This window comes from Panthera tigris, chromosome B2, assembly GCF_018350195.1.
Source record: "Panthera tigris isolate Pti1 chromosome B2, P.tigris_Pti1_mat1.1, whole genome shotgun sequence".
NCBI lineage: Eukaryota > Metazoa > Chordata > Mammalia > Carnivora > Felidae > Panthera > Panthera tigris.
Genome location: NC_056664.1, coordinates 118,661,078 through 118,687,728, shown reverse-complemented (window position 1 = coordinate 118,687,728; position 26,651 = coordinate 118,661,078). Strand labels below are relative to the sequence as shown.

The window sequence follows — 26,651 nt, the reverse complement described above, 5'->3', positions numbered from 1 at the left end:
GTTGAGAAGACAATTCTATGTCTAGAATATATTACAGGCGACAGGGGAATGCAAAAGAGGAGTAAGGATTCTAAGAGGGAATGATCACTTCCAGTTGGAATGATCAAAGAAAACTTCATAGAGCAGATAGAATCATGAGTCTTGAAGGGAAGAAAGCATTTCAATGGAGTTAAGTTTCAATAGGTGGAGTTAGTGGAGAGGATTTCTCAGTGGGGTAAAGAGAGTAGGGAGGACAGAGAAGAAGAGTGTGAACAAAAGGAGAAAAAGGAAAAGGGCAGAATTTGAGGGGAATAATAAATAGATAGTAGAGATCATGTGGTAGGATTAGTGATAGACACTGAAAAATCAAGTTAGGCTAAATTGTAGAAAAACTTGAATCTACATTCTAGAATTCTACCATATACCATCGAATAAAACACAGTGATCCACTGAGAGTGATTTTCAAGGAAAACTTTGACAGAAATAATGCAGGTGATAGTCTGAAGTGAGGTAGAGGAAGTTGTAATCGAGTAGAAGCGAAAGACGGGTTATTTTTTCAAAGAAGGAACTGACGGGTTCTGTGGAGGTATGAGTAATTGAGGAAGAAGTTAAAGAAGATTGCAGTTTTGAATCTGGATGATAGGAGAGTGGCAGTGTAATGGAAAAAAAAATCAGGGAAACTGGAAAACCAGGGAGACAGACAAAGGGTAAATACAATTTTGGATATATTGCATTTTGAAAGGACACTAAGACTTCCAAGTGGAGTTAGACTTTTGGATATGTGATACTGAATGAAGGTGATGATTGGAAACTCTTGGAGTAGACGAGATTCCCAAAGGATGAAATACAAAGACAGAGGAGTATAATGTCAAGGACAGAACTTTGATGTGTATGGTTAGGAATGGGAAAAAATAGAGATAAACTGTCAGAAATGGACAGTCAATAGTGGGGCTGTCTGGAAGCTGGCAGTGTGGACATCCTTGCCTTATACCCAAGACTTGTTCCCAAGTTTAGGGGAAGAATTTAGTATGATGTTTGCTGTAGGATTTTCTACAGATGCTCTTTATAAGGTTAAGGGCGTGCCCTTCTGCTGCTGTTTACTGAGCAATTTCACCATGAATGAATGTTTCAGATAGTTTTTCTGCATTTATTAAGATGATTGTATGGTTTTCTTTTTTAGACTTTGATATTATGAATTGTATTGATTGATTTTGTAATGTTGAACCAAATCTGCGTGCTAATGATATGTTATCCTTTTTTTTTTTAATGTTTTTGTTTTACTTTTGAGAGAGAGAGACAGAGCAGGAGCAGGGGAGGGGCAGAGAGAGGAAGACACAGAATCCGAAGCAGGCTCTAAGCTCTGAGCTGTTAGCACAGAGCCCGATGCGGGGCTCGAACTCAGAAACTGTGAGATCAGCCCAAGTCGGGTGCTTAACCAACTGAGCCACCCAGGAGCCCCTAAATGAATGTATTTCTATGTCAAAAATTTAGATTAGGGGCACCTGGGTGGCTCAGGTGGTTGAGTGACCGACTTCAGCTTGGGTCATGGTCTCATGGTCGGTGGGTTTGAGCCCCGCATCGCACTCTGTGCTGATAGCTCAGAACCTGGAGCCTGCTTTGGATCCTGTGTCTCCCTCTCTCTCAAAAATAAACATTTAAATTTTTAAAAAAAATAAAAAAATTTAGATTTAATAATGCATCTGTTTTATAAAGAAAAATTTACTCTCACGTATCAAAAACATCATGACCTGATCATGATCTGAGCCAAAGTCAGATGCTCAACTGACTGAGCCAGCCAGGTGCCCAGATATATTATCCTTTGAAAAATATATCACTATATTTGCTACAATATAAAGAAAATTTGCATTTCAGCCCATGAAAAATACTGCTTTGTTCATTTTTTTTTTTGTAATGCCTTTGATTTTGGTATCAGGGTAAGGCTGTCATCAAAAAATGAGTTGGGCAGTGTTTTCTGTTCTTTATCTTCTGGAAGAGTTTGTGAAGGATTTGTATTATCTCTTCCATAAATATTTGGCAAAATTCCAAGTGGAAGCACCTTGGCTTAGCTTTTTTTTTTTTTGTAAGAAGATTTTTACCCATGAGTAGATTATAGGGCTATTCAGAATATTTGTTTTCCCTAATAAATTTGACTGGTTTGTGTCTTTCAAAAACTTTGCCCTTCTCTCATCTAAATTATCCAAGTTGTTTATGTCTAGGTGTGCATAATATTATTAGCCTTTTTAAAAAAGTTTATTTATTTTGAGAGGGAGACAGAGAGTGCAAGTGGGGAAGGGGCAGAGAGAGAGAGGGAGAGAGAAAATCCCAAGCAGGCTCTGCATCACCAGTGCAGAGCCTGATGTGGGGCTCGAAGTCACGAACTGTGAGATCATGACCTGAGCCAAAGTCAGAAGCTTAACAGACTGATCCACCCATGCATCTCCATGAAGTTATTAACCTTTCAATGTCTGTAGGATCTATTGTAATATTTCCCTTTTATTTCATTTGTATGTATTTGTTTTGTACTTGTCCCGTCTGCTCTTTGCTTTATATTTCTCTTCTCCTGCTTTCTTTAAAAAAATTTTTTTAATGTTTATTTTTCAGAGAGAGAGAGAGAGAGAGAGAGAGAGAGAGGGGGGAGCATGAGTGGGGGAGGGGCAGAGAGAGAGGGAGACACAGAATCCAAAGCAGGCTCCAGGTTCTGAGCTGTCAGTGGGGCTCGAACTCACAGACTGGGAGATCATGACCTGAGCCAAAGTTGGACGCCCAAACGACTAAGCCACCCCAGGCGCCCCTCCTGCTTTCTTTTACATTGAGTATTTTTATAATTCCAAAAGAGTGGATGTTATTTGGGATGGAAAAAAGGCAAGATGTGGGCTGCCGTGTGTCGAAACTGAAATTCTCTTGAAGTGAGATGCGTGATCATAAGCTGAGGGTGGGGAAATGTTGGCATCTTAAATCGAGAAGGTTAGAATATTTGTCTTGGGAGGCCTCCTGAGAAAACAGTAAGAGATTAACATGTGGATTTCTAAGCATCAGTAGGGGCCCAGCTTACGTAAACATGTAACCAATAATACTGTTGTGATAGGTAAGGTATACTGTGATCAAATTTGAAGACATATATTAAAATAGGCCTTAAGTACTAGAAAATGTGAACAAATTATAATGGAATTATGGTGGTGGTTAGACTGTTTCACATTTCAGTTATAATAAAATCCATTCATGTTTTCCCTCCATAAGGTTGAAGATACCAGCCTCTTTTAGACAATCACATTTTGCCAAGAGTCCAGAGCTTGTCTGGAAGCCATCTTTTTGAAATATTGGACACTCAGTAGTTTACACAGGATAGATGCTCTCAAGGGATATTCAGTGAGACCCGAGTGCAGTTTCTTCCATATTCTCGTAGCTAAGTTATCTGAAAAGCCAGAAGAAGGTGGGATAGCTGAAAGGAATTGTTATTGGTGAGTAGAACTAGAAGGAATGGAATGTTGGGGAGCCAGCTGACTATTCTGTGGGACTAATGGTTTTGGAAGCATGTTTGCAAGACTAGGATAATTATTCTACTCTTCCGGCTGATTGCATTTTGTGTTGTGTTCTTTTTGTTTGCAAAAACTGTGATTGCTTGAATCATGTAGTGAAATGTGAACTTAGTATAAAGGTGCAATTTATCTGAATCCCTCATTGTCCATAGGCATTGCTATCTCATCTACATATTGAAACTCTATGTGATCACAAGTGGGAAAATCACAATACGATAGGAGTATTTCATTTGAATTGTTTTCACAGTTACAGCCGGCTCTCAGAATAAATTTTTTGACAGCCTCCAACTTTACCAGTAGAAAAAGTAACATTTTACATGGAAAAAAATGTTTACAGAAACATTTCTGTAGACAGAAAATATAAACTAACTCATACTTTTCCAGCAATGGCCGCTATGGTGTATAACGATGAAGAAGGATACAGACTGGAGTCAGACTCTCTGGCTTTGATACTGGCTTTACTATTTACCAGCCCTGTGAACTTGACACGATGCTTAACTTTATGCTTTAGTGTCTTCATCGGTGAAGTAGGAAAATAATTTTATCTCATAGACTTGACGTAAAGGTTAAATGAGTTAACACATGTACATGTATTAATACATGCTTAAACTGGTCCTCGTGCGTGGTATGTACTCAGTGAGTTGTAGTTGTTACCAGGGTGAAAACAGCTTAGTTAGGCCCCATCCATCACTAATAATGTGGGTTTTGAGCATGATCTGCATGTGAAATTTACATATGCTTGATAGCTACCTTGAAAAGGTACTAGGAATAAAAATACCAAATGCCATCCATTTGAGTGTGACACTTAAAAATTAAGGTTTTTTTCCTGTATACTTTATTTTTATTTATTTATTTATTTATTTTTGCTGAGCACAGCAATCATTTCTTCAAATGTAATTTTAATGTTAGTAAAAATAGGTACAATTATGTTTTAGCATGCATTTTCTTTTTTTATATGTATTTAATTTCTTTTTTTAAACTTGTTTTATTTTTTTATTTTTTTAAATTTACATACAAATTAGCATAAAGTGCAACAATGATTTCAGGAGTAGATTCTTTAGTGCCCCTTACCCATTTAGCCCATCCCCCGTCCCACACCCCCTCCAATAACCCTGTTTGTTCTCCATATTTATGAGTCTCTTTTGTTTTGTCCCCCTCCCTGTTTTTATATTATTTTTGTTTCCCTTCCCTTATGTTCATCTGTTTGTCTCTTCAATTCCTCATGTGAGTGAAGGCGTATGATTTTTGTCTTTCTCTGACTGACTAATTTCACTTAGCATAATACCCTCCAGTTCCATCCACGTAGTTGCAAATGGCAAGATTTCATTCTTTTTGATTGCCGACTAATACTCCATTGTATTTACATACCACATTTTCTTTATCCATTCATCCGTCGATGGACATTTGGGCTCTTTCCATACTTTGGCTATTGTTGATAGTGCTGCTATAAACATGGGGGTGCATGTGTCCCTTTGAAACAGCACACCTGTATCCCGTGGATAAATGCCTAGTTGTGCAATTGCTGGGTCATAGGGTAGTTCTACTTTTAGTTTTTTGAGGAACCTCCATACTATTTTCCAGAGTGGCTGTACCAGCTTGCACTCCCACCAACAATGCAAAAGAGATCCTCTTTCTCTGCATCCTCGCCAACATCTGTTGTTGCCTGAGTTGTTCATGTTAGCCATTCTGACCGGTGTCAGGTGGTATCTCATTGTGGTTTTGATTTGTATTTCCCTGATGATGAGTGATGTTGAGCATTTTTTCATGTGTCGGTTGGCCATCTGGATGTCTTCTTTGGAGAAGTGTCTGTTCATGTCTTTTGCCCATTTCTTCACTGGATTATTTGTTTTTTGGGTGTTGAGTTTGATAAGTTCTTTATAGATTTTTGGATACTAACCGTTTATCTGATATGTCATTTTCAAATATCTTCTCCCATTCTGTCAGTTGCTTATTAGTTTTGCTGATTGTTTCCTTCGTTGTGCGGGAGCTTTTTATTTTGATGAGCTCCCAGTAGTTCATTTTTAGCATGCATTGTCTGAATCAACCATTTGTGACTTTTTATTTTTTAAATACAAATTTTTATATTTTTTTAAAGTTTATTTGTTTTGAGAGAGAGAGAGAGGGGTGAGGAGGGGCAGAGAGAGAGACAAACAGAATCCCAAAAGAGAATCCATGCTGACAGGGCTGAGTCCATCATGGGGCTCCATCTCATGAACTGTGAAATCATGACCTGAGCCAAAGTCAAGAGTCAGATGCTTATTAACCCAGACACCCCAACCATTTATGAGTTTTTAGAGATAAAATATCATCATGTATGCAAAGACCATTATAATTAAGGCAAACTTTGCATCTTCTCTAAGAAATGAAAATTAACACCATGAATTTTATAACTCTTACTGTAGAAAGCAAATGGTAAATGATATAGGAAAATATTTTGGATAAAAACCAAATAATATTGCAAAGGGGGGGAAGGAAATTAGTAGTAAATGGGCAATATTAAATAGGCAGTTCCCCCCCATATATGGTTTCATTTCTTTATCTTTCAAAATCCATAAAATAGGTATGTATTATCCCCATTTTACTAATGTTAGAACAAAAGCTCAGAGTTTGACTTGAACAATTCTCCAAGGGTATTTAGGGGTAGAGCTAGGGATCAGATCCCAGCCATTTTATTTCAAAACCCATGATCTCCCCATTGCATTTGTCTGCCTCCCAGAAGTGATCTGCATACCACTGATCAAGTTTAGTACAAAAATCATAGGTGATCCATAAAAACAAAATTTCTCCAGTTTTTCGATGTCTTATAATTCAACTAGTTTCATTTCTTTCCATAATTTTCCATTGCATTTCATTTTAATATGCATTTGCTATTAAAGCACATACTAAAATGGCCTATAACCTCAGATGGGGTCTCTTAGCTTTCAGGAGTGGTGAAAGGAAGTTCCACTTGCTGTAATAGTAAGAAAAGTGCTTATCTTGGGGTTGGTCCTGTCTTTATCACAAACTAGTAAATTCCATTTGGGGCAAGCCATTTCACAGTGTTGAAATTCCTCTTTTCATTTGTATGAATGAAAATCACTAAGTGATCTTGAATGTCTATTTATTCCATTTCTTTTGATGCTCTATGACACTATAAAATCCTTCCCACATTTTCCTGAAGGGCCAGAAATTCAAATATGGACCACTCTTTTAGGGAATTGATTTCCTAGTTGGGATACTCCAGTTCCTTGAAAATTCCCAGGACTTTAAAAATGGCTATAGATACCGTATTTTGTAGTGAGCAAATCCAGAATCAATTTTTTCAGGTTCTGCAAATATTAAGTTTTTAAAATTTATTTATTTTGAGAGAGAGAATGCAAGCAGGGGACAGGCAGAGAGAGAGGGAGAGGGAGAATCCTAAGCAGGCTACACACTGTTAGTGCAGAGCCCAACACAGGGCTTGAACCCACGAACTCTGAGATTATAACCTGAGCCGAAATTGAGTTGGACGCTTAGTTGACTGAGCCACCCAGGTGCCCCTAAATATTCTTAACCTAAATTTTTTCCACTCTGAATTTGGGATAGCCTAATTTTTTATTTTTTATATTTTCCACAGGATTATTTTACAAATGCAAATAGAGAATTAAAAAAAGATGCTCAGCAAGATTACCACCTGGAATATGCCATGGAAAATAGTACACACACAATAATTGAATTTACCAGAGAACTGCATACATGTGACATAAATGACAAGAGTATAACGGTGAGTAGTCTATGAGTGAATGCCACAGGAATAAATTGTACGTTTGTTTACAGTGGTGAAAGACTTTATAGAATAAAAGGAACAAATATTTAAAAATAACCTTTGAAAACAAAGTCACACAGTCTGTTTTGGAATACCTTTGAATTCTTTTTAGAAGCCACAGAAAATCTAAGACTATGCATTTCAATAAAGGCAATTTTTGTGTGAATCTAACATTTTGAAGGGCCATTTAAAGTGGGTATGATTTTATCTGTAAGATTTCCAGTTTTTTCTCCATAAAGTTTGAGACTATACAACAGATAAAGGTTGGAAAAAATGTATTACACAAGAGGGAATTATGATACTGAATTTTAGGGTATAATTCATCTGATTTGTGAGTGATTTATTTTTGTAAATTTCTAAAATCAAGATGAATAGTAGACTGATTAAAATTGCCTCCCGACACAAGATTTGTTATTGTCAGATTTCATTCAAAAATTAATATCTTTATGCATATGTAAATTAAATATTTAGACAGCATATAATTCGTGTGGTACTTTGGAAATTTCCATGAATTCCTTGGATCAGTTTCATTTTGTATAGATCAATCAAATTATCTTTTTTATTTGATAAATCAAAGCTTTAAAAATGGGAATGTAAAAATCTGAAGCCAGTTTTGATTAACATTCAGCATAAAGAGTAAAAGAAGAAGAAAACCACATGCAAAAACGTGGATCACTTTTTATGTAATATACTGTGCAATTATACTTTAATTGGAAAAATAATTATGGTCATTTGACTTATTAAGAAAGAATATAGCTTTTAAAATAAATAGCTTTTGCTTTATTATTTATTTTCAAAGTTCTTATTACAGAGATCTGGCAAAGACACTTTTTTCTGTGGGAGGACTGAACAATTTCTTCATACCTCACCAAGCCCTCCCCCTGGCCCACCACCCCTCGGGCAATCTCTCCTGTTTGCTAAATGGAAACCAATTTCACCTGACAGTACTTTCCCTTGTTGGGATACCCTAGTCCCTTGGAAATTCCCAGGATTCATAAAATGACTAACGCTAGATTCTAAGATAATAAACCCAGAATCAGAAATTCCTCCTGTGTTTGCACTTTCTGTCAATTCGTACATGTGATGGGGCCAGTTCTGGGGAAAATCTATAGTGAATGTAAAGGTGCTAACCTGGAAGGTGACTTTAGTTTTCCAGAATCCTTGCTTCTTAACAAGAATATTTGCTTGGCGACTACTAGTTGCTGGTGCGCAGACCTGGCGTGACGACGATTTACCGTCGCCATGTGCACGGAAGCATAACCTCTGAGTCAGTTGCCTTTCATTCTGCCTTGGAAGCCATAATCTTGCGTGCTAAGAGATACCGTTTCTTCCAAAAAGAAACTCATCTATCTGGACACTTAATGATTGAATCAAATTGACACAATTAATGCTAGAGACCATGTTGAGAGCTCCCAATGTCATTATTCTCTTTTTTTTCACGTCTGCATCCTGCTTTAAATAGAATTCCTTAAACTCAGCTCAGTGGTAAGGGAAGTGCTCTCATGAGACATAATGGTGCCCATGTCTGCTCACTAGGAGAGCACAGTGAGAGTGATCTGGGCTTACCACCATGAAGATGTGGGAGAAGCCGGCCCCAAGTACCACGACTCCAATCGTGGCACCAAGAGTCTGCGGCTGTTGAATCCTGAGAAAACCAGCGTGTTGTCTACAGCCATACCATACTTTGACCTTGTTAATCAGGACGTAAGTTTTTTCAGGTTTTATGACTGGAGGGGTGGGTTTATGGAAAGCGTGTAAGAGTTTTTATTTACACTTTTGTGTTTAATAGTGTGTCGAGAGAATGTGACTTTGTGTCCCCCTCCCCTTTTTATTAAGACAGGTCCCCATCCCAAACAAAGGTACGACCTACTGGTGCCAAATGTTTAAAATTCCTGTGTTCCAGGAAAAGCATCATGTAATAAAGGTATGTGACTCACTCACAGGCTAAATTTAATTTGCACAAATGGAGGGGAAATTGTTGTTAAAATGAAAATTATTTAAAAAATGGAAATGATTTTCAATTGTATGAAAGTTATTTCAAGAGCAAAGTAACTGGCTTCTCTGACTCACACCCTGTCTTACGAGTTACTGAATTTAGAGGGAAATCTTGGATTGTAGCTAGGATTTTGGCTTTTGGCTCCTAATTTTACATTTTAAGGTAAAAGTTAAAGGATGCATTTGAATAGTGCTGCCTATTTCCTAGGCAACATTGTGTACACTTGGAATTGCTGGACTTGCAATTTAAATAATGTATTTGCATATTGATAAACTATATACAGGAACATTACATTCCCCACCAAGATTGTTTGAGAATGGCTTGTTTCATTGTAAACATTGGATATTGTAAAAAAAAAAAACTATTTTTACGGTGATTTTTTGAAAATAAGAAAATAGGAAAATTGGTGGATTCCTACAAAATTAAAAATTACAGAATTCGCCTGTGGCACCTAACTCCCTCCCACCTCCACCGGGAATAGCTTCCCCAAACTTTTGTATCTAGCTAGTGGAGAAACAGGTATTTTCAAAGAATTCCATGTCCTTGGCTCTGTGCTAGGTACTGCTTGGTAGTTACACAGAGGCTGAATGTATAATCCATACTCTCCAGGAAACTATAGTAAGAAGGTAGGAGAAGTGTCCTTGACACAGGAAAGAATAAGATAGAATTAAATCATGCATACAAATACTCTAAACGTTCAGAAGGCCAGACATCATCAGCTTTTTGTCAGTCCTCAGACTCTGTAACAAAGCAGTGTGGATGTGAGAAAGGAGAAAACGTGTGGATTCTAGAATCGAGAGGGAAATGCATGGGTTTGACTCGCAGGTCGTCTCTTTAGCTCACTGCGTGCTCTCAGGTAAGTTACTCTGGGGTAATGCCCTGGTTTCTTCGTCTGCAGAGGGTGGTCACCATAACACTTTCCCTCTTAACCTCAAAACCTCTTGGCAGAGTTGGAAACACTGAGTACATTCTGTAAAGCGACTTAGATTTGTTAGTTTCTAATATATCTGTCTAGTGGCACAGAGCTGCCTTTTGCTTACGGATATGATTCGTCACTACTTACAGAGGCAAGAAGAGCAGGGGAAGGGGATGTTTTTTGAATAACTAAGTAGTCCTAAATACTTGTAGAATATTTTTGCAATCAGAAGATTTACCAACCATGAGACTTTGGATAAGCCATTTACCTCTGTGCAATGTTATTTGCTGTTTCTTGCATGTGCCTTAATACCAGTGCCTAAGGCCTTCCCTTATGCTAATGAAAAGCCTTTCTCAGAAAAGAGAATGTTATATTTATATAGACTATGTGCCATATAATACTGTGTGTCATTCGCAGCAAATTTAATGGGAACTCGGCTTAAGGGACAAATGTAAAACTACAGGTTCAGAAATAAAAGCACATGTTTCACAAAATGGGTCCTGGATTCATTTTTCAGCAAATGCTAACGGATAGGATATAAAGCCCTTAACTACTGACATTAATGCATTTTTTTCTTATTATTAATGCTAATAATTAAGTCAAATGAAATAAAAGTATTTGCTCTTAAGGGAGGTCAGTATATGTTCTAACTCTGTACGTAGGACATTTACCTGGTATCCCATCTGAGAATTCTTAGCTAGCTTTCCCGGCACATGCTTTTAGAGTAATACTCAGATATGTGGGCATGTATTTGAATGTTTGGAGTTCTGTAGGACGATGGAAATTCTTTACTCCTAGCAAGAGGGGGTTTGGGGTACAGGCTGCAAGTCAGAGAGGAGGGGGTGGTTATACAAAATTTGGTTGCTTCAGGGGCAGAGGGTTGGTGGCTGGCATTTAAAATTCTATTATTACTTAAGAATACCACTTACAGAATAGATTCCTGAGCTTGTTGTTAAATCCTAAAATATCCTAAAGGTCGTCAAGTACTATGGAACATTTTGCAAAAAAGAATGAGCCTAAATAGACTGGCTGGCCCAGTCGGAGGAGCATGTGGTGACTCTTGATCTTGGGGTTGTGAGTTCGAGCCCCATGTTGGATGTAGAGATTACTTCAAAATGAAATCTTAAAAGAGAGAAGAGGAAGCTCTACTTGGAAAATAAATTCAAAATATCTATGTTGTAAAAAAATTCAGGTTGTATACGTTTTGAGACAGTTTTTAAAAAACAGTTTTCGTTTGCAACTCATGCCAGTTTATAATAAAATGTCAATTCATTTCTAGGGTAGAATTCATAGATCTAAAACTTACCTTAAGAAATTACATAATTCCCATTCTCTTTTCCTTAGCAGAGATGATTTCTGGTAATTTAAGGCAAATATATCTTCTTTCCATAGAATCAAAGACGCCTGTTTTGAAGAGCCATCAGCTAGGTGCCTGTCTTTATTCTGTATTTTATGTCCAGCGAATCACTGTATCAAAAAGCCTCAGTCCTTCTCTGAGACAAAAACCAAAAAGTACTTTCTCAGAAAAAAGAACATTGCTTTTATATTGTATTATATTATGGGTCGTTCACAGCAAGTTTTAAGAACATTGATAATAGTAATATGGCGAGAAATCAATTTTGTTGTCTGCACTCTCATTTCAAACAAAGAAAAGTGTGTAATTGCAATTAAATGTTAATAGTGCTGCCCAACATACATTTTGTAGTTGTAATAACTATAAAACTAAGCAGATAAATGAAATATATCAGTGGCTGTGTGTGAATGTATTTAATGTGAATGAGTAAACTTAAACATATTAATTCACTTAATTTAAATTTTAATCATATAATGATAAAAATTATTTACTACCAAAAATATGAAATAATAAGGTAAATAATTTCTAAAATTATAAACTAATAAAGGCAAATAATTTCATCCACAGGAATAATGGGATTATGATAAAAATTATTGGGGTTTTAGTTCAGTTGGGATTCACATTTATTGATTTGTATTTTGGTTTTTGTGAAAAATGCTTAAAATTGTGATTTCAAAATATTGGTATTGTCGGATGACAGCATGCCACACTAGAAGACAGAAATGGAGATTATGAAAAAGAAAGCTCTTGGTAATTTATATCGAAACCACACTCCTCATATGAGATCACCTCTGTGTCTCTCACTCTCGAGACCCACTGTCCAGCCCATATCTCCATATTTAAACATGACCCTATTTAAGCTTTGCCAAATACATAGCTTTACCCTAAATTTAAAATTTTTTAGAGAAAGTGATTCTTTCCGCTCTCTGTAGTCAATAGTAACATCATTATCACCTGATGGTGACAACTGGATATACTCTGCCAGAAGCTGAGGTTATCAACTGGTGTAACACACCCGTGTGTGTGTGTGTATGTATGTATGCGTGTGTAGCTTTTATTGTCAGAGAATTCTCCTCATAGATAAACTAAACTCCTAACTCATCGGTTTAAGCATGATCTATCTTATTTGATTTAATAAATAATTGCTGACTGCCTATTATGTTAGGGTTAGGGTTAGACAAGAAAAACATCCAAGCTGACTCATCATCCCATCTCCATCTTGCCTTAAAGGCCCACCTTTCTAATAGGGAGACAGTGAGCCTCATGGTAGCATAGGTGGGTTCTGCACTCTGATGGGCCAGATTTGGATCCTTGCTTTCCATCATCAGGCATTTAACCATGGATGAGTTATTTGTCACTCACATGTCAATTTTATCATTTAAATTTGCATGGTAACTTCCTTATGGAATTGTTTAGACTAAAGGTTAAATAGTAGTTAATAAAATTGTATTACCACTTAGCACAATATCTGACACATAGAAAACTGTTAACAAACCCAACTATTATTATCAGGCCATTTATTTTCAATGTTGTTGTCTGAATGACTTTTCATTGAAAACTGCTGTTTAGTAAAGAGACCCAGAAAAGCAAAGAGCATCATGCTGAAAGGTTGACCATTGCTGAGTTTTAAGAGAGGATTACCTTTACTTGTTGTGTGACCTCAGACGAATTATTTACTTCCTTGTGCCTCAGTTTTCTCGCCTGGAAAATGGGCATAATAGTTCTCAACTAATAGGGTTGTTACAACTATTAAGTGAATCAAAGGAGTTTAACATATGTAATTAGAACAATGCCTGGCACATAGTTTTAAATAAAGTAACTAAATAAAATTATGTAGATCACTAGCAATAAACACAACTGCTCATCTATTGATCATCTTGTTAGGTTTCTGGGTTGCTGAGGGATCCCAAGCCTGCCAATCCCTTCTAGAGAGTCAGAATTCCAAATAAAACCTAGATTCTCACTCTTCATGTAGGGAGGCCACCGTGAAAACTTTCTCCTGTGTAGAAATGTGAAGTGGAGATAAACAAAACACTATCATTATTCTATTCTATTCTATTCTATTCTATTCTATTCTATTCTATTCTATTCTATTCACCAATAGAATGAGATACTGTGCTGTCACTTGCTACTGAACAGAGCATCTTTCTTGACTTGATATTAGATGCTGCTGTTTTTTTCCCTTGGTGGCACTCATAAATCTGAATGATTTAATTTGGGGGAATGTTTCCTAGGACAAGAAAATCTAAGGATAATTGATATTGAATGACCATGAAATGTTCTTGAAGCCAGAGTACTGTATAGCCATGAAATAGTCCTTCAAAACTTTGATTTTCCTATCCTAGACACGTAGTATGAACATTTGGGTTTATGCACTATGTTAAATCAACATTGCTGGTCAGTTTCCCTATTGTGTTTATTTCTTGTTCTCCTCTTTTTCTTTCTTCCTCTTCCTCTCTCCTCCTCCTCCTTCTTCCTCCTCGTCTCCTCCTCTTCTTTCTTCTTCTTAATATAAGAACACCATCACATGGGAAACTTTAGCATTAACATATTCTGAAATGTCAAGTGTGATAGAGGACTTCTATTTCTGAAAATGTGTAAGATTTCCAGGTTAAAATTAGTAAATTGTAAGAATTTTCACTGTCAAGCTACATGATTTGACTATTAGAATGATCTCCTCTTTGTCAGTATATCGTCTTCCATTTTCTCCCTGAAATAATATTTCAAAATATATTTTCATTGATGTGATTTTTTTCTTCCCTGATAGAATTGGTTTCTCATCAGGATGCATTTCCACAGACTCTATGCTTTAGTTCTCATTTTTTTTTCATGCCTTCACCTTCAGTTTCCCTCTATTAGGTGGCAGACTAACAGGTGTTTGCTATTGACTATTAACCAAATAGTTGTATTTTCACTCATTTACATTACAATTCTTTGGAACGTTTTTGGCTTACCAATGTTCCCTTTTATTTATTTATTTATTTACCAATTCAACCATATTTCACAAAGGCAAATCTTGGATATTTAGCTAGATCTATTTAGTATGTTGAAAGAAATTAACTTTCAAAGTATGCTTTTTGTGAAAGTACTTTCCATTCGTTTTAAGTACATGGCAGCACTATATTTGGTTATTAAATTCTTAATACCAATGCATTACTACTGGCACCTGTGGATTCTGTCACCCATTGACAAAATGGATAATTCTTTATCTTGTAGAAAAATTATGCTGTAAAATCATAAGAATCATCCTTTTCTTTGGGAATTTGTCATCTAGAGTTTGTAATTATTAACATAATTATATATATTATATGTAATATATATACATGTATCAGTGGATCTGAAAGTTTACATGTATCTTTTGTCCAAGAGATGAAGAATACTTGGCCATTTACTGTGGCTGAAATTATAACTTTGTACAGAAAAAAAAAAAAAAGTGAATAGAGCACTGCTCCTGTCAATGATAAGTTGATTCAAATTAGCACATTTTTAAAGCTTGCTGACTTAGAATGTTCAGTGTTGCAAAGTTCTTTCTCGATCTTCTTGAGTTACATCTACTTCACAGAAACATTGGAGATTGTCTAACTACTTGGGTGTTCTTAATAGCCACTTGAGAGTACAAGGTAATTGAATTCACTTTGAAAGCATGCTTTTTCATGGAAGTGATTTATTGCTAACTCTGTCACTAATTAGCTTTCTGACCCTAGAGAAAGTACTTAACCTCACCCTGGTCCTCAGATTCCTTGTCTGTAAGATAAAGGGATTGGACCCGATGTTTCCAAATGGCTCTTTTTACTTCTAAATATCTATGACTTGCTAAAACTAAAAGTGAAATATGTGCTGGGGTTTGGATGCCCTGTGGTCTGAATTCCTGATACGCTTGCTTCTTACTATCCCTAGGCGTACCTGGTAAAAATGCCACGATTTCCCTTGAGGTTTAAAAGCCCCTTTCTTTAATCCCTTGGACCTGGGCTCTTCTAGCATGTATTTGGAAGCCTAGATTTCCATCTGTAAAGGGGATAATAATAGTACTTGTCTCAAATGGTAACTGCCATTATCAAATGAAATAATATCCATAGAGTTCTTATATGTTTGGCATATATTAGGTAGCTCATAAATACCGGCTATATTTCCAATTTACATTGGATTTCAGATACCTCTAAATCTTGGAAAATAATCTAAATGAAGTAAATCTAAGTAAACAAATAAGTAAATAAATAAGTAAATAGATAAGTAAGGAAAGAAAGAAAAAAAAGGAAGAAAGAAAGAAAGAAACAAAGAAATAAAGAAAGGGAAGAAAGAAGGAAAGAAAGAAAGAGAAAGAAAGAGGACAAGGAAGAAAGAAAAAAAGGGAAGGGAAGAAAAAGTAAAGAAAGGAAAGGAAGAAAGAAAGAGAAATAAATCCAAACTCCAAATCCAAATCCAAATCTAAATCCAAATCCAAATCCAAATCTAAATCTAAATCTAAATCCAAATCTAAATCGGAATCTTGGACAGAATGTAAATTTTAAATAAGGATAGGACCTAAGAGTGCCAAGGCGAGCAAGGCTGACCGGTTGATATAGCACGTAGTATGGGCTCTGGAGATAGGTAGGGATTGTATTCCAACTCTGCTTTTCATTAGCTTGATGACCTTGGGCAAACTCAACTCTCAGAGTTTATAGCTTTACTCGTAAAGCAGGAAAAATGATTTCCAGTGAAGATGTAATGAGTACCAGTGAAAACACCTGTTGCGTAAAGGGCTTGTAATTTTTCGTTTTTTTCTCTTGATGGGGATTATAGAGACAGACGACTCAAACTTCATCCAGTATTTTCTCATACTTATCAGGGCTGCACTGAAACCACAGTAGGAAGTCAGTTTTTATTTTATTTTGAAGGAAAGATTCCCTGGGAATTAGATTTCATAGCTTGCTCTCATTATTCTAACCCAAATGAAATTTAACCTAATTTCCTCCTGTTCTTGTCTGAGTAAGGATAAAAGCCAGCTGGTGACTATCCTCTGGGAAATATTCTTTCACATTCTTAGGTCACCCATTAGCCTTCCTTAAGTTGGTCTTAAATAATACCATTTCAACAGACAGACAGAAAGAGATATTTTTCTTTGTTACTCTTCTATTGCCCAACTCTAATCTCAGTCTAGGACATCTTTTTAAAGTAGTCTAAAACATTGGATGACAAAATTGAAAAGCATTAGCACATTTATTGATAATGATTGGCCATAAAAGTTGGTAAATCATTTATGAGCAGCATTTTTATCAAAAGCACTAACTTCATACTAAGATATTTATGTTGGATTCTAGGTGTTGATGGCAAAGTAGGTTTCAGAAGAAGTATGGGAATATTAAGATAGGAATGACTTTTACTTAAATGCAGGGAGATATGCAGGTAATATGTTTATCTGTTTCTTACTACTTTAAATAGCTTCTCTTGTTAGATTTTCACAGCCTCCCACAAGGCAAGTTGAATTACCACCACTTTCCAGATGAACCCACTGAGGCATAGCTTGCATAAGTAACTTGCTTAACCCTATTCACAAATTCTGTGACACAGAGCGAAGACTGAGCACAGATCTTCTGAGCAAAAGTAGTGGACCTTTCTCCATGCAATTCTACTAGTCCAAGCCTTCTAGCTGGTATATGTTGCAGTGACAAATAATTTGGGTGAGAGATGTCGGGTAGCTTATATCCGGCCACAGGGCCTTTGAGTCACTTTCTCAGAGCCAAGGCTGCTTTTGAATCCTTACAGAATTGGTGCATAGGCCGAGGGCTATGTGAATAATCCCATCAGAACCTGCCAGAGATACCAGTTCAAAGATCCTGGGAATTGATTTAGACCTACTTCGACAGCATTTTGAGCACACAGAACTCTGCTCTTTTCACACGTGGGGTTTGGAAATGCTCCTTAACAGGAAATGCCACATATAAAATGTCATTTGTGATTTAGGAAGTTATTTAAATAAGACGAGTTAAGATGATTAGGTGAAAGATTATGCACATGCTATAAAAAGGCGCACAGTGTTAAATCTCACAGATGATGTTAGGGAGATAGGAACTGGAAATAATTTCACTGAAAAGAGTGGCCTGCTAATCTTATGGGACACATCTTGTAGCATAAGGATCATTGAGAAGAAGACCATAGCCTCCTGTTTGAGCAGGTACAGTCCTTTTTGGAGTTAAGTAAAAATAATGGTAATGACCTATTTTATCCCCTTTCACTGTAACTGTCTATAAAAAGGGACTTGTGGAAAGAAATATTGACATTTTATTTATTTTTTAAAGTTTATTTTAAACTTTAAAATAGAGAGAGAGAGAGAGAGAGCAGTGGAAGGGCAGAGAGCAAGGGAGAGAGAGAGAATCCCAAGTAGGCTCCACACTGTCAGTGCAGAGCCCGATTTGGGGTTCAGTCTCACGAACCATGAGATCATAACCCGAGCCAAAATCGAGAGTCAGATGCTCAACCAACTAAGCCCCCAGGTGCCCCGAAGTACTAACATTTTAATTTGGAAGTTAAATTTGTGGCAAAATACCCAGAGAAAAGTACCCTAAAAACAAGAAGAGCTCCATTGTTGGAGAAAGAGCTAGGAGTGCTGGCATCTCAGTGTGGCCTATGAACCAGCTGAGAGCACGGTTCTCATCCTACAGTAGCCCTCGCTCAGCTGAAAGTTAATGTGGCCACACCACAGTGCTTCCAGAGACTCATTCAGATTGATAACAGTTCAAAGACTGTAGATCTGTGTAACTGAGAGGTTGTTCTAAGTAGTCTCGTTCGCTCTTAAATTCTATGACTTTCGTCAAATATTGGAATTAAGAGAACCAGAAATTTATAAAACAAATCTATAAATTTGATATATGTGTAAAATTTATAAGATAAACTGTGATAAAAGGTTGTCCTAAAAAGTCGTGAAGGAAATGATAATTTGTGTGTGTGTTCCCACAGGATATAATATGCCAATTTTATGTTGGTGTCTGTTTTCAATGTAAAAAATTATATACTTACCAAAACAGGATGACGTCCATCATTTCCTTTTTGATTGAAACAATGACTTTTCTTATGGTTTTTATGAAGGGGACTTCTAGTAATTAGCAGGAAAAGGTTATGTATGTGGTAGGATCTCACTTTAAATAAATGAGATACCTACTATTCGAGTTTATAAAACTCATAAATCAAAGGTTAGTTTTATATAATCCTAATCAAGTTATAAAGGACTGCATAGATGTGTTCTTTAATATCAAGCTTCTCTTGGAGCATTTAAAATGAATGTGTTTTTTTTTAAATTTTTTTTAAATGTTTATTTATTTTTGAGAGAGAGAAAGACAGAGTGTGAGCAGGAGAGGGGCAGAGAGGCCCAATGCAGGGCTCGAACTCTTGGAGCACGAGACCATGACCTGAGCCAAAGTTGGGCACTTAACCGACTGAGCCACCCAGGCGCTCCCAAATGAATGTATTTCTATATCAAAAATTTAGATTAGGGGCGCCTGGGTGACTTAGTCGGTTGAGTGTCTAACAGCCTGTGGGTTCAAACCCTGTTGGGCTCTGTGCTGACAGCTCAGAGCCTGGAGCCTAATTCGGATTCTGTGTCCCCCTCCCTCTCAAAAACAAACATTAAAAAATGTTTAAAAAATTTAAAACTTTAGATTATACAAAAAGCTTAATAATGTATCTGTTTTATAAAGAAAAATTTACTCTCACGTATCAAAAACATTATGGTTGAATCTTGCTTCCTTGAATCACTGTACTTTTCTTGATTCATAACCTGGGATGAATCATCTTGATAGAATCTTTAGGGATGGAGCCCCTTATGTTGGTTGGTGGTGGTTGCTGTCCTTTGGAAAGGTCCCCAAGTGATCTTGATACAAGCTCCTTGAGCGAGAATCATTGTTTTACGTTTATTAAAACTTCCCAGCAGATTGGGAAAGACTGTTTTTAGGTTATATTTTCTAGCACCTAGTAAAAGGTTCTTCATGTTAAGTAGCATCAATACTCATTTTTATAGTAATATGCTGTTTTATTCAACAAATATTGTAAAAACTGAACTCACACCGAACATCTCCTATCAAAATACACTGCTAGCTGTCTGCATATGAAAAAAATTTAGGCAGTTTATGAGATAAGTCATTCCTTGATGCATTGCATATTTCTTCATGGAAGCAGAGAGGCAAAAACACCAGCTGTTTCCTGGAACCACAGCTGACTTTCATTATAAAATTTCAACATGAACTAATTCAGATATAAGGGATACTTTCTTCTATGAAGGGAGAAGATTTATGACCTAGTGAAATATATACATCGAAGTAAACTCTATACATTAATGTTTATAATGTAATGGCTTCATTTTAGAAACTGTATACTGAAGGCGACCTTGCTGACTCTAAATGCATTCCATTACCAATAAAGAGCGATCTGTTTATCGCTGAAATCTCACAGAATTGGTCTATGTGGGACTTTAAATATTAAGTAAGGGCAAGACCATGTAAATAACTGTTAATGATTATGTAAATGCTGCCTAGTGCCTCTCAGGCTTTAGCTTGGCATGAGGAAGTCCTGAGAATATAGGAGAGGCCTTCTGTGGTATGTTTCAGAAATCAGTGTATTTAATATATTATGTATCATAATCAGCTGGAGACATCCCTTTGCACTACCCTCCCAATTGCAAAGAAGAATCAGAGTGTCTAATGAGTGCCTGCTTTGGACAGCACTCAGTACTGTCTTTTTTTTTTTTTTTTAAAGAAACATTTACCAGATGATATGTTGCCTCAGCTAAGTCTTTTTTTTTTTTTTAATGTTTATTTATTTATTTTGAGAGAGAGTGAGCGGAAGAGGGACAGTGAGAGAGGGAGAGAGAGAACCCAAGAAGGCTGTGTGCTGTCAGCCCGGAGCTGGGTGCTGGGCTCGATCCCATGGATCGTGAGATCATGACCTTAGCCGAAAACAAGAGTTGGAGGCTTCACTGACTGAACCACACAGGTGCCCCCGTACTATGTCTTTTGTCAGATAGAAGGCAATATAAGACATGGTCTTTCACCCCAAGGACCTCCCAGTTTAGATGGGGAGAAGACATGCACATCTGAGTAACCGAGAAACCCGAACGGTGGAAAGTGAACGTTGCTGTCAAAGTACACAGTATAGGCAAAAGAAAGGAGTGAAGGTCTGAGCACCATCTCAAGCCATATGGAGAAAACAATTTGGGGAAAGTACAACTAAATGGATCTTAGGGAGGTAGGGATGTGTGGTGAGGATGCCTAGGACACAAACTGTTCCCATGCTTAAGCACGTGATAAAACTGAGAGCATTGTCCATTTTGTGGATCACTAATCATCAGAAAAAAACTAGGAAGTAGGTAGTATTAATATCCTCGTTTTACAGAGGAAGACACTGAAGCCCAGAGAAGTTAAGTAACTTGCGCATTGTTGGTAAGTTTCCTGTTTGTATACTTCTCCCCGAAGAAGACAGTATATTTTTTTAAATAACCATGTATGAGCACTTTTGCTAGTTTAGCCTCAAAACATGACTTTTAGGTTTGCGGAGAGCAGCATTCATTGGCTCAAAAGTAAGACTCTTGCTTCAACGTTAGAATTCCCAAGTATTACACATTTGTCTGTGCGGAAGCTCCATCTGGTCCCACATGTGGTAGAGAATACAGGATGCTGAAACCAACATCTGCCTGTGCTACAGCCAGCTCACAGCTGCTGCCTAACATTGAAATCCATCCTAGAGTCGTGTCAGATTAGAATGCAGAATCTCTCCAGTTACTTGTTGTCAGGGTAACTGCATTTTCTGATCAGAGAATGCCTGAATCGTACCAAAGCCCCTAGTGTGAAACACTGAAAGGAACTGCAGACCGTGGCCTTTAGTACCTAAATGGGGTCACTGATTTTTATCTTGAATGATACCATTGTGTGGCTTTATCCCCAGACATGAACTTACCAGTTTCACTTAATGTGAAAACTCTGGCAAGTTGCGTCATAGTCTCCGAAATAGAAATCAAGGCTACCTCTTAATTGCACAATGTGCTGTAACCATTTAGTTCTTGAAAGGAAAGCTGCAGGCTCTTCCTGGGAAGAGAGCGATGGCCTTTCAGTTCCTGTGGAAATGAAGAGGACTTCCCTAGAGCTGCAGTCACTGTAGAGTGATTGACTGTTGAGTTTGTTGGACCTCTGTTCCCATTGTCAATGTCAGTTATGTGTTGTTAATAACTTAAATGTATGTAATGTATGTGAGCTTCTTTGTGGAAGAAGTTCATATCATTTAGTTTTTCATTTTATTGGACTATGAGCCTAATGAAGATCTCAAGAGATAATTTACTTACGGTCCAAGATTTAAAAAAAAAATGTTGCTTTAAAACCACCCTGAAAGACATTTTATGGACTAATTTTTTTTCTTCTTCAGCTTGAATTAATAATCATATGAAATTCATATGTGACATGACATGCTCAGGGAATGGCCTCCACAATCCTGAAAAGAGACCACAACCATTAAATTTTATAACCCTTATCATTTGAAGACATTTTTTTTCATTTGCAGAAAATGAAGTCTAGTGAATAAAACTGCTTTCCCCTTCCAGTTAACTAATTGAAACTAGGCTTCAAATTTAGATGATGATATTTATAATTATTAAAATTTTCCATTTTCTAAACTCATCTTTATGAATAAAATTGGGTAGGTCCTTCACAATAGCTGGTTTTAACTTCATGACTTCAAGGCAAAATTGGTCCTTTTGGATGGAAACTGAACATCGTTGTTTCACATTATGACAATCAGGACCATGTTATTGAACATGCCCCTTTGCTTTTTTCTTACATTTTATCTTGGTAAGACTATATACGCATATGCAGAATGGAAATAACAATTCCTGTCTTCTCAAGATTACTCTGAAAGTGCTTTAAAAACATTGAATTTTAGAAAACAAGTATTTGTTGATTACTCATTATGTAATAGACACTGCTTTATTTACTCCTTATGCCATTTTGCAGATGAGGAAACTGAGGCTCAGGAAAAATCGTGTTTTACTTAACGTCATAGTGTACTTAGTATTACAAAACATCATTCATGTAGTCTAGCAGTGGGAACTTGTACAATTCATTTAATTTATATGAGCCTAAGTTTGGAGGTGCCTGTTTGACTGGTCACCTAGAGCTGTTTTCAAATCCTGGCTCATTTACCACTCATGTGAACTTGGGTAATTTCAACAGAACTCGGAATTTTAGTTTCTTCACTGGCAAAATGGAGATCCTGCCTATTTAGAAGATGGCTGGGAAAATTATCTGAAGATGTTTTTGTAAAGCATCTGAAGCATGGTAGATGTGAAATACTGTCATTCTGCAGTCACTTTCTTTTTACTCCGACATTCTAAACCTGTTTACTTTTGGCAACATTTTATTTCATGGTTGCAGAAAGTGAAGTCTAGGGGAAAAACTCTGCTTGTCTCCTCTAGTTAATTAATTGAAACTAGAATTCAAATTTAGGTCATAAATTCCAAATTGCTATTACTTGTCTATTTTTTTTTTCAACATATGAAATAGAAAACAATTTCAAGATAAAAAAAATATAGCCAGATATATATCCCTTTCTGCTCTGTCATTTTAATAATCTATAATGAAATAACTTTTAAAGCTTTTTCAAACTTTAACAATTACTTAGATATAATTATCCAGTAATTTAGAGCAGTCGTGAAACTCATTTTGATTTCATTGACTTTTTTGAGACATTAAAAAGGGAAAGCATTGAGATAGATTTGTTTATATCCAACTGGGTTTCGTATGGTATGTTAGTTTTTTTTTTTATATCTTGGATTTCACTATTTTACTATCTTTGCTTTTTATTTCTATATTCACTTTTAAGATATAAAGTTTAGTTCTTTTAAGAGTGAGCCTGCCAGATACATTTTATTTGTTATGTAAGGCAAGGTCTTATTGCAAGAGGTTGTAAGATTTACAACTGAATTAAATTTGCAAGGTTAGCGAGCTCAGTTCTTTTTTTAATGATAAACAGGAAATGTCAGTACTGAGTAATATTTTCCACTCATATAGCAAATAAAATTTTCCAACAGATTGTTGGTTCAGTCACATTATTTCAAAGCATATTTATTCCAAGTTGCTAAAAGATATTTTATGGAATAATTTATGTGTTCCTCAGCTTGAATTAATAATCATATGAAATTCATATGTAATATGAGATGCTCCTCTAATAATCTTGAAAAGAGATCACAACTGTTAAATTTTTATCCCTCATTGTTTGAAAGGTTAAGGAGTTTATACTGTGCACTAATTTTTTTTTTTTTTTAATGTTTATTTATTTTTGACAGAGAAAGATAAGGCATGAACGGGGGAGGGGCAGAGAGAGAGGGAGACACAGAATCCGAAGCAGGCTCCAGGCTCTGAGCTGTCAGCACAGACCCCAATGCAGGGCTCGAACCCATGAACCATGAGATCATGACCTGAGCTGAAATCGGACGCTCAACCGACTGAGCCACCCAGGCGCCCCAAGACTGTAAACTATTTCTGAAGGGAACGCTTAGGCTTTTCTCTCCTGTTTTTTTGTTTTGTTTTGTTTTTGAGTTTATTTTGAGAGAGAGAAAGCACACATGAGTGTGAATGCAGGGGGAGAGAGAGAGGGAGAGAGAATCCCAAGCAGGCTCCTTGCTGTCAGCAGGGAGCCCGAGGTGGGGGCTCAATCCCCCAGAATGAACTGTGAGATCATGACCTGAGCCTAAATCAAGAGTCAGACGCTTAACCAACTGAGCCACCCGGATGCCCATTTTCTCCTTTTTTTAATCCATTTTGTACGAAGCCTGTGTCTACCTGCACTGATTTGACATAAGATTTGAAAACTGTATTTATTAAGTGACTTGGTGTTCTTTTTTAAAAAAATTGAATGCTGAGGGCTCCTGGATGGCTCAGTCGGTTGAGCGTCCAACTTTGGCCCAGGTCATGATTTCACGGCTTGTGAGTTCGAGCCCTGCGTCAGGCTCTGTGCTGACAGCTCGGAGCCTGGAGCCTGCTTCGGATTCTGTGTCTCCCTCTTTCTTTGCCCCCTCTCGGACTCTCTCTCTCTCTCTCCCTCTCAAAAATAAATAAACATTAGAAAAAATTAAGAAAAAAAATTAAATGCTGGAAATTTACAAAAGTATTATCTAACGTGTAATTGTTTCATTTTTAATGTGACATATGCTTATTACAACAGGAAAAAAGGTGAAATGTGTATAATAGTGGTGTCCCCATTTCTCTAAAATCCAGCTTGGAGGTGCCCAATGTTAACACATTTATTTGGGTCCTTCTATAATCTATGTTCAAGAAAACCCTTACAAAATTATATAGGATTTTACTGAGTTAATCACCCTTCTTTTTTTAAAAAAATGTAGGATCACTGTCCATATTACTTTGAAATTTGCTTTTTCAAATTGCCACCCATAGAAGTGCAGCTCAAAACATAATAACACCTTTATTTTAATATCTGCATAATGAAATCCCCTAATATGTATAAACCACATTTTTTTTGGCAGCCGGCTGTAGCTGATTCACTTTCAAGGTGATTTAATGTTTTTGCTGCTGGAAACAATGCTTTAATAAATATTCTTTCATATGTATCCTTAGCAGTTTCATTTCTGTAGGAAAGATTTCTAAATGCATTGAGTTAAGGTTATATGCATTCAAAAATTTAATATATTTGTCAGATTACCTTCTAAAATTTACACACTAGCAATGTGTGAATATTTCTTCACTTCCTTTCAAGCCTGAGTATTGCCATCTTTTAAACTTATTGTCTACCGATGGGTGAAAACTGATGTTTATGATTGTTTTCACTTGCTTTTCTCAGACTACCAGTGAGACTGATGCTCTTTTTATTTATATTTCCTCTTCGGTGAATTTCCTGTTCAACCAAAACATTTTTTAAAAACTCTTTTATTGAGTCACATACATAAAAATTCACAAAACACTGGTATACAACTCATTGGATTTTCATAAGGTGAACTAACTCATGGAATCAGAATGAAGATCAAGAAATAGAACACTACCAGTCCACCAAAAGTGGCCCTCAATATCCCTTCCAGGTAACTACCTGTCTCTGGACCTAACCCCAATCTGACTTTGATCTCTACTTGTTACTTTTGCCTGTTTTAAACTTTATGAACCTCAGACTCTTTTGTGTCTGGCTTCTCTTGCTCAGCAGAATGTGTGAGTCTACCATGCTTTTGTGTGTCAAAAAAATGTGTTCATTTTCATCTTTTATAGAGTTTAATTATCTGAATATACCAGAATTTTTTATTCATTTTGTATCAGCCATTACTGTGCACCGAACCACCCAACGTTCAAAGCCTTTAAATACATACACACATATTGCAGTTTACAGATCGACCAGGGGGTTCTTCTGTTTGTCGCTTTGCTTACTCCTATGTCTGTAACCAGCTTGGGTTGTGTAGGCAGGTTCTTGAATGGTGGCTGGGCTTTCTCGTATGGTTGGGAGTCAGCAGTTTGTAGGTGGGGCTAGGAGTCCTCAGCTGAGAAGTGGGTTCTCCTTTATAGTATGGAGCATGTTCTGCAGATGTCTAGATTAAACTTGTTCAGATGGTGGTGGCAAGGTTCCAAATGAGAGAGAAGAAACTCTAAAGCCACTTAAAGCCTGGTCTTGGGACTGGCACACCAGTACTCTTGCCCCAAGAAGCAGTTCTAACTCAGATACAAGACAGTTTTCCATAATAGTTCATTCTTTCTATTGTTGGATAGCATTCCATTGTACGGATATAGCACAACTGGTTTATCCATTCACTTGATGGATATTTGTGTATCTTTATTTTGGAGCTATGACCATTAAAGTCGCCGTGAACATTTGGGTACAACTTTTTCTATGAACACATGCTTTCTTTTCCCTTGGATGTATACCTTGGAGTGGAATGCAATGCAATGTGTTTAACACTTTTTAAAAAATTTTTTTTAACGTTTATTTATTTTTGAGACAGAGAGAGACAGAGCATGAACAACGGGGGAGGGTCAGAGAGAGGGAGACAGAATCTGAAACAGGCTTCAGGCTCTGAGCTGTCAGCACAGAGCCTGACGCGGGGCTCAAACTCACGGACCGTGAGATCATGACCTGAG

The 26,651-nt window shown here is 36.8% G+C and overlaps 1 protein-coding gene across 1 annotated transcript in view; it reads left to right on the top strand.

The window, feature by feature from the left end:
• Nucleotides 1-26,651, top strand: part of MOXD1 (monooxygenase DBH like 1) — a 91,407-nt gene that overhangs the window by 15,780 nt on the left and 48,976 nt on the right. Inside the window, exons 2-4 of the mRNA XM_042987165.1 lie at nt 7,111-7,257; nt 8,836-9,003; nt 9,140-9,223. Of these exons, the coding sequence (XP_042843099.1) occupies nt 7,111-7,257; nt 8,836-9,003; nt 9,140-9,223 (399 nt within the window). The remainder of the gene's footprint in view (nt 1-7,110; nt 7,258-8,835; nt 9,004-9,139; nt 9,224-26,651) is intronic.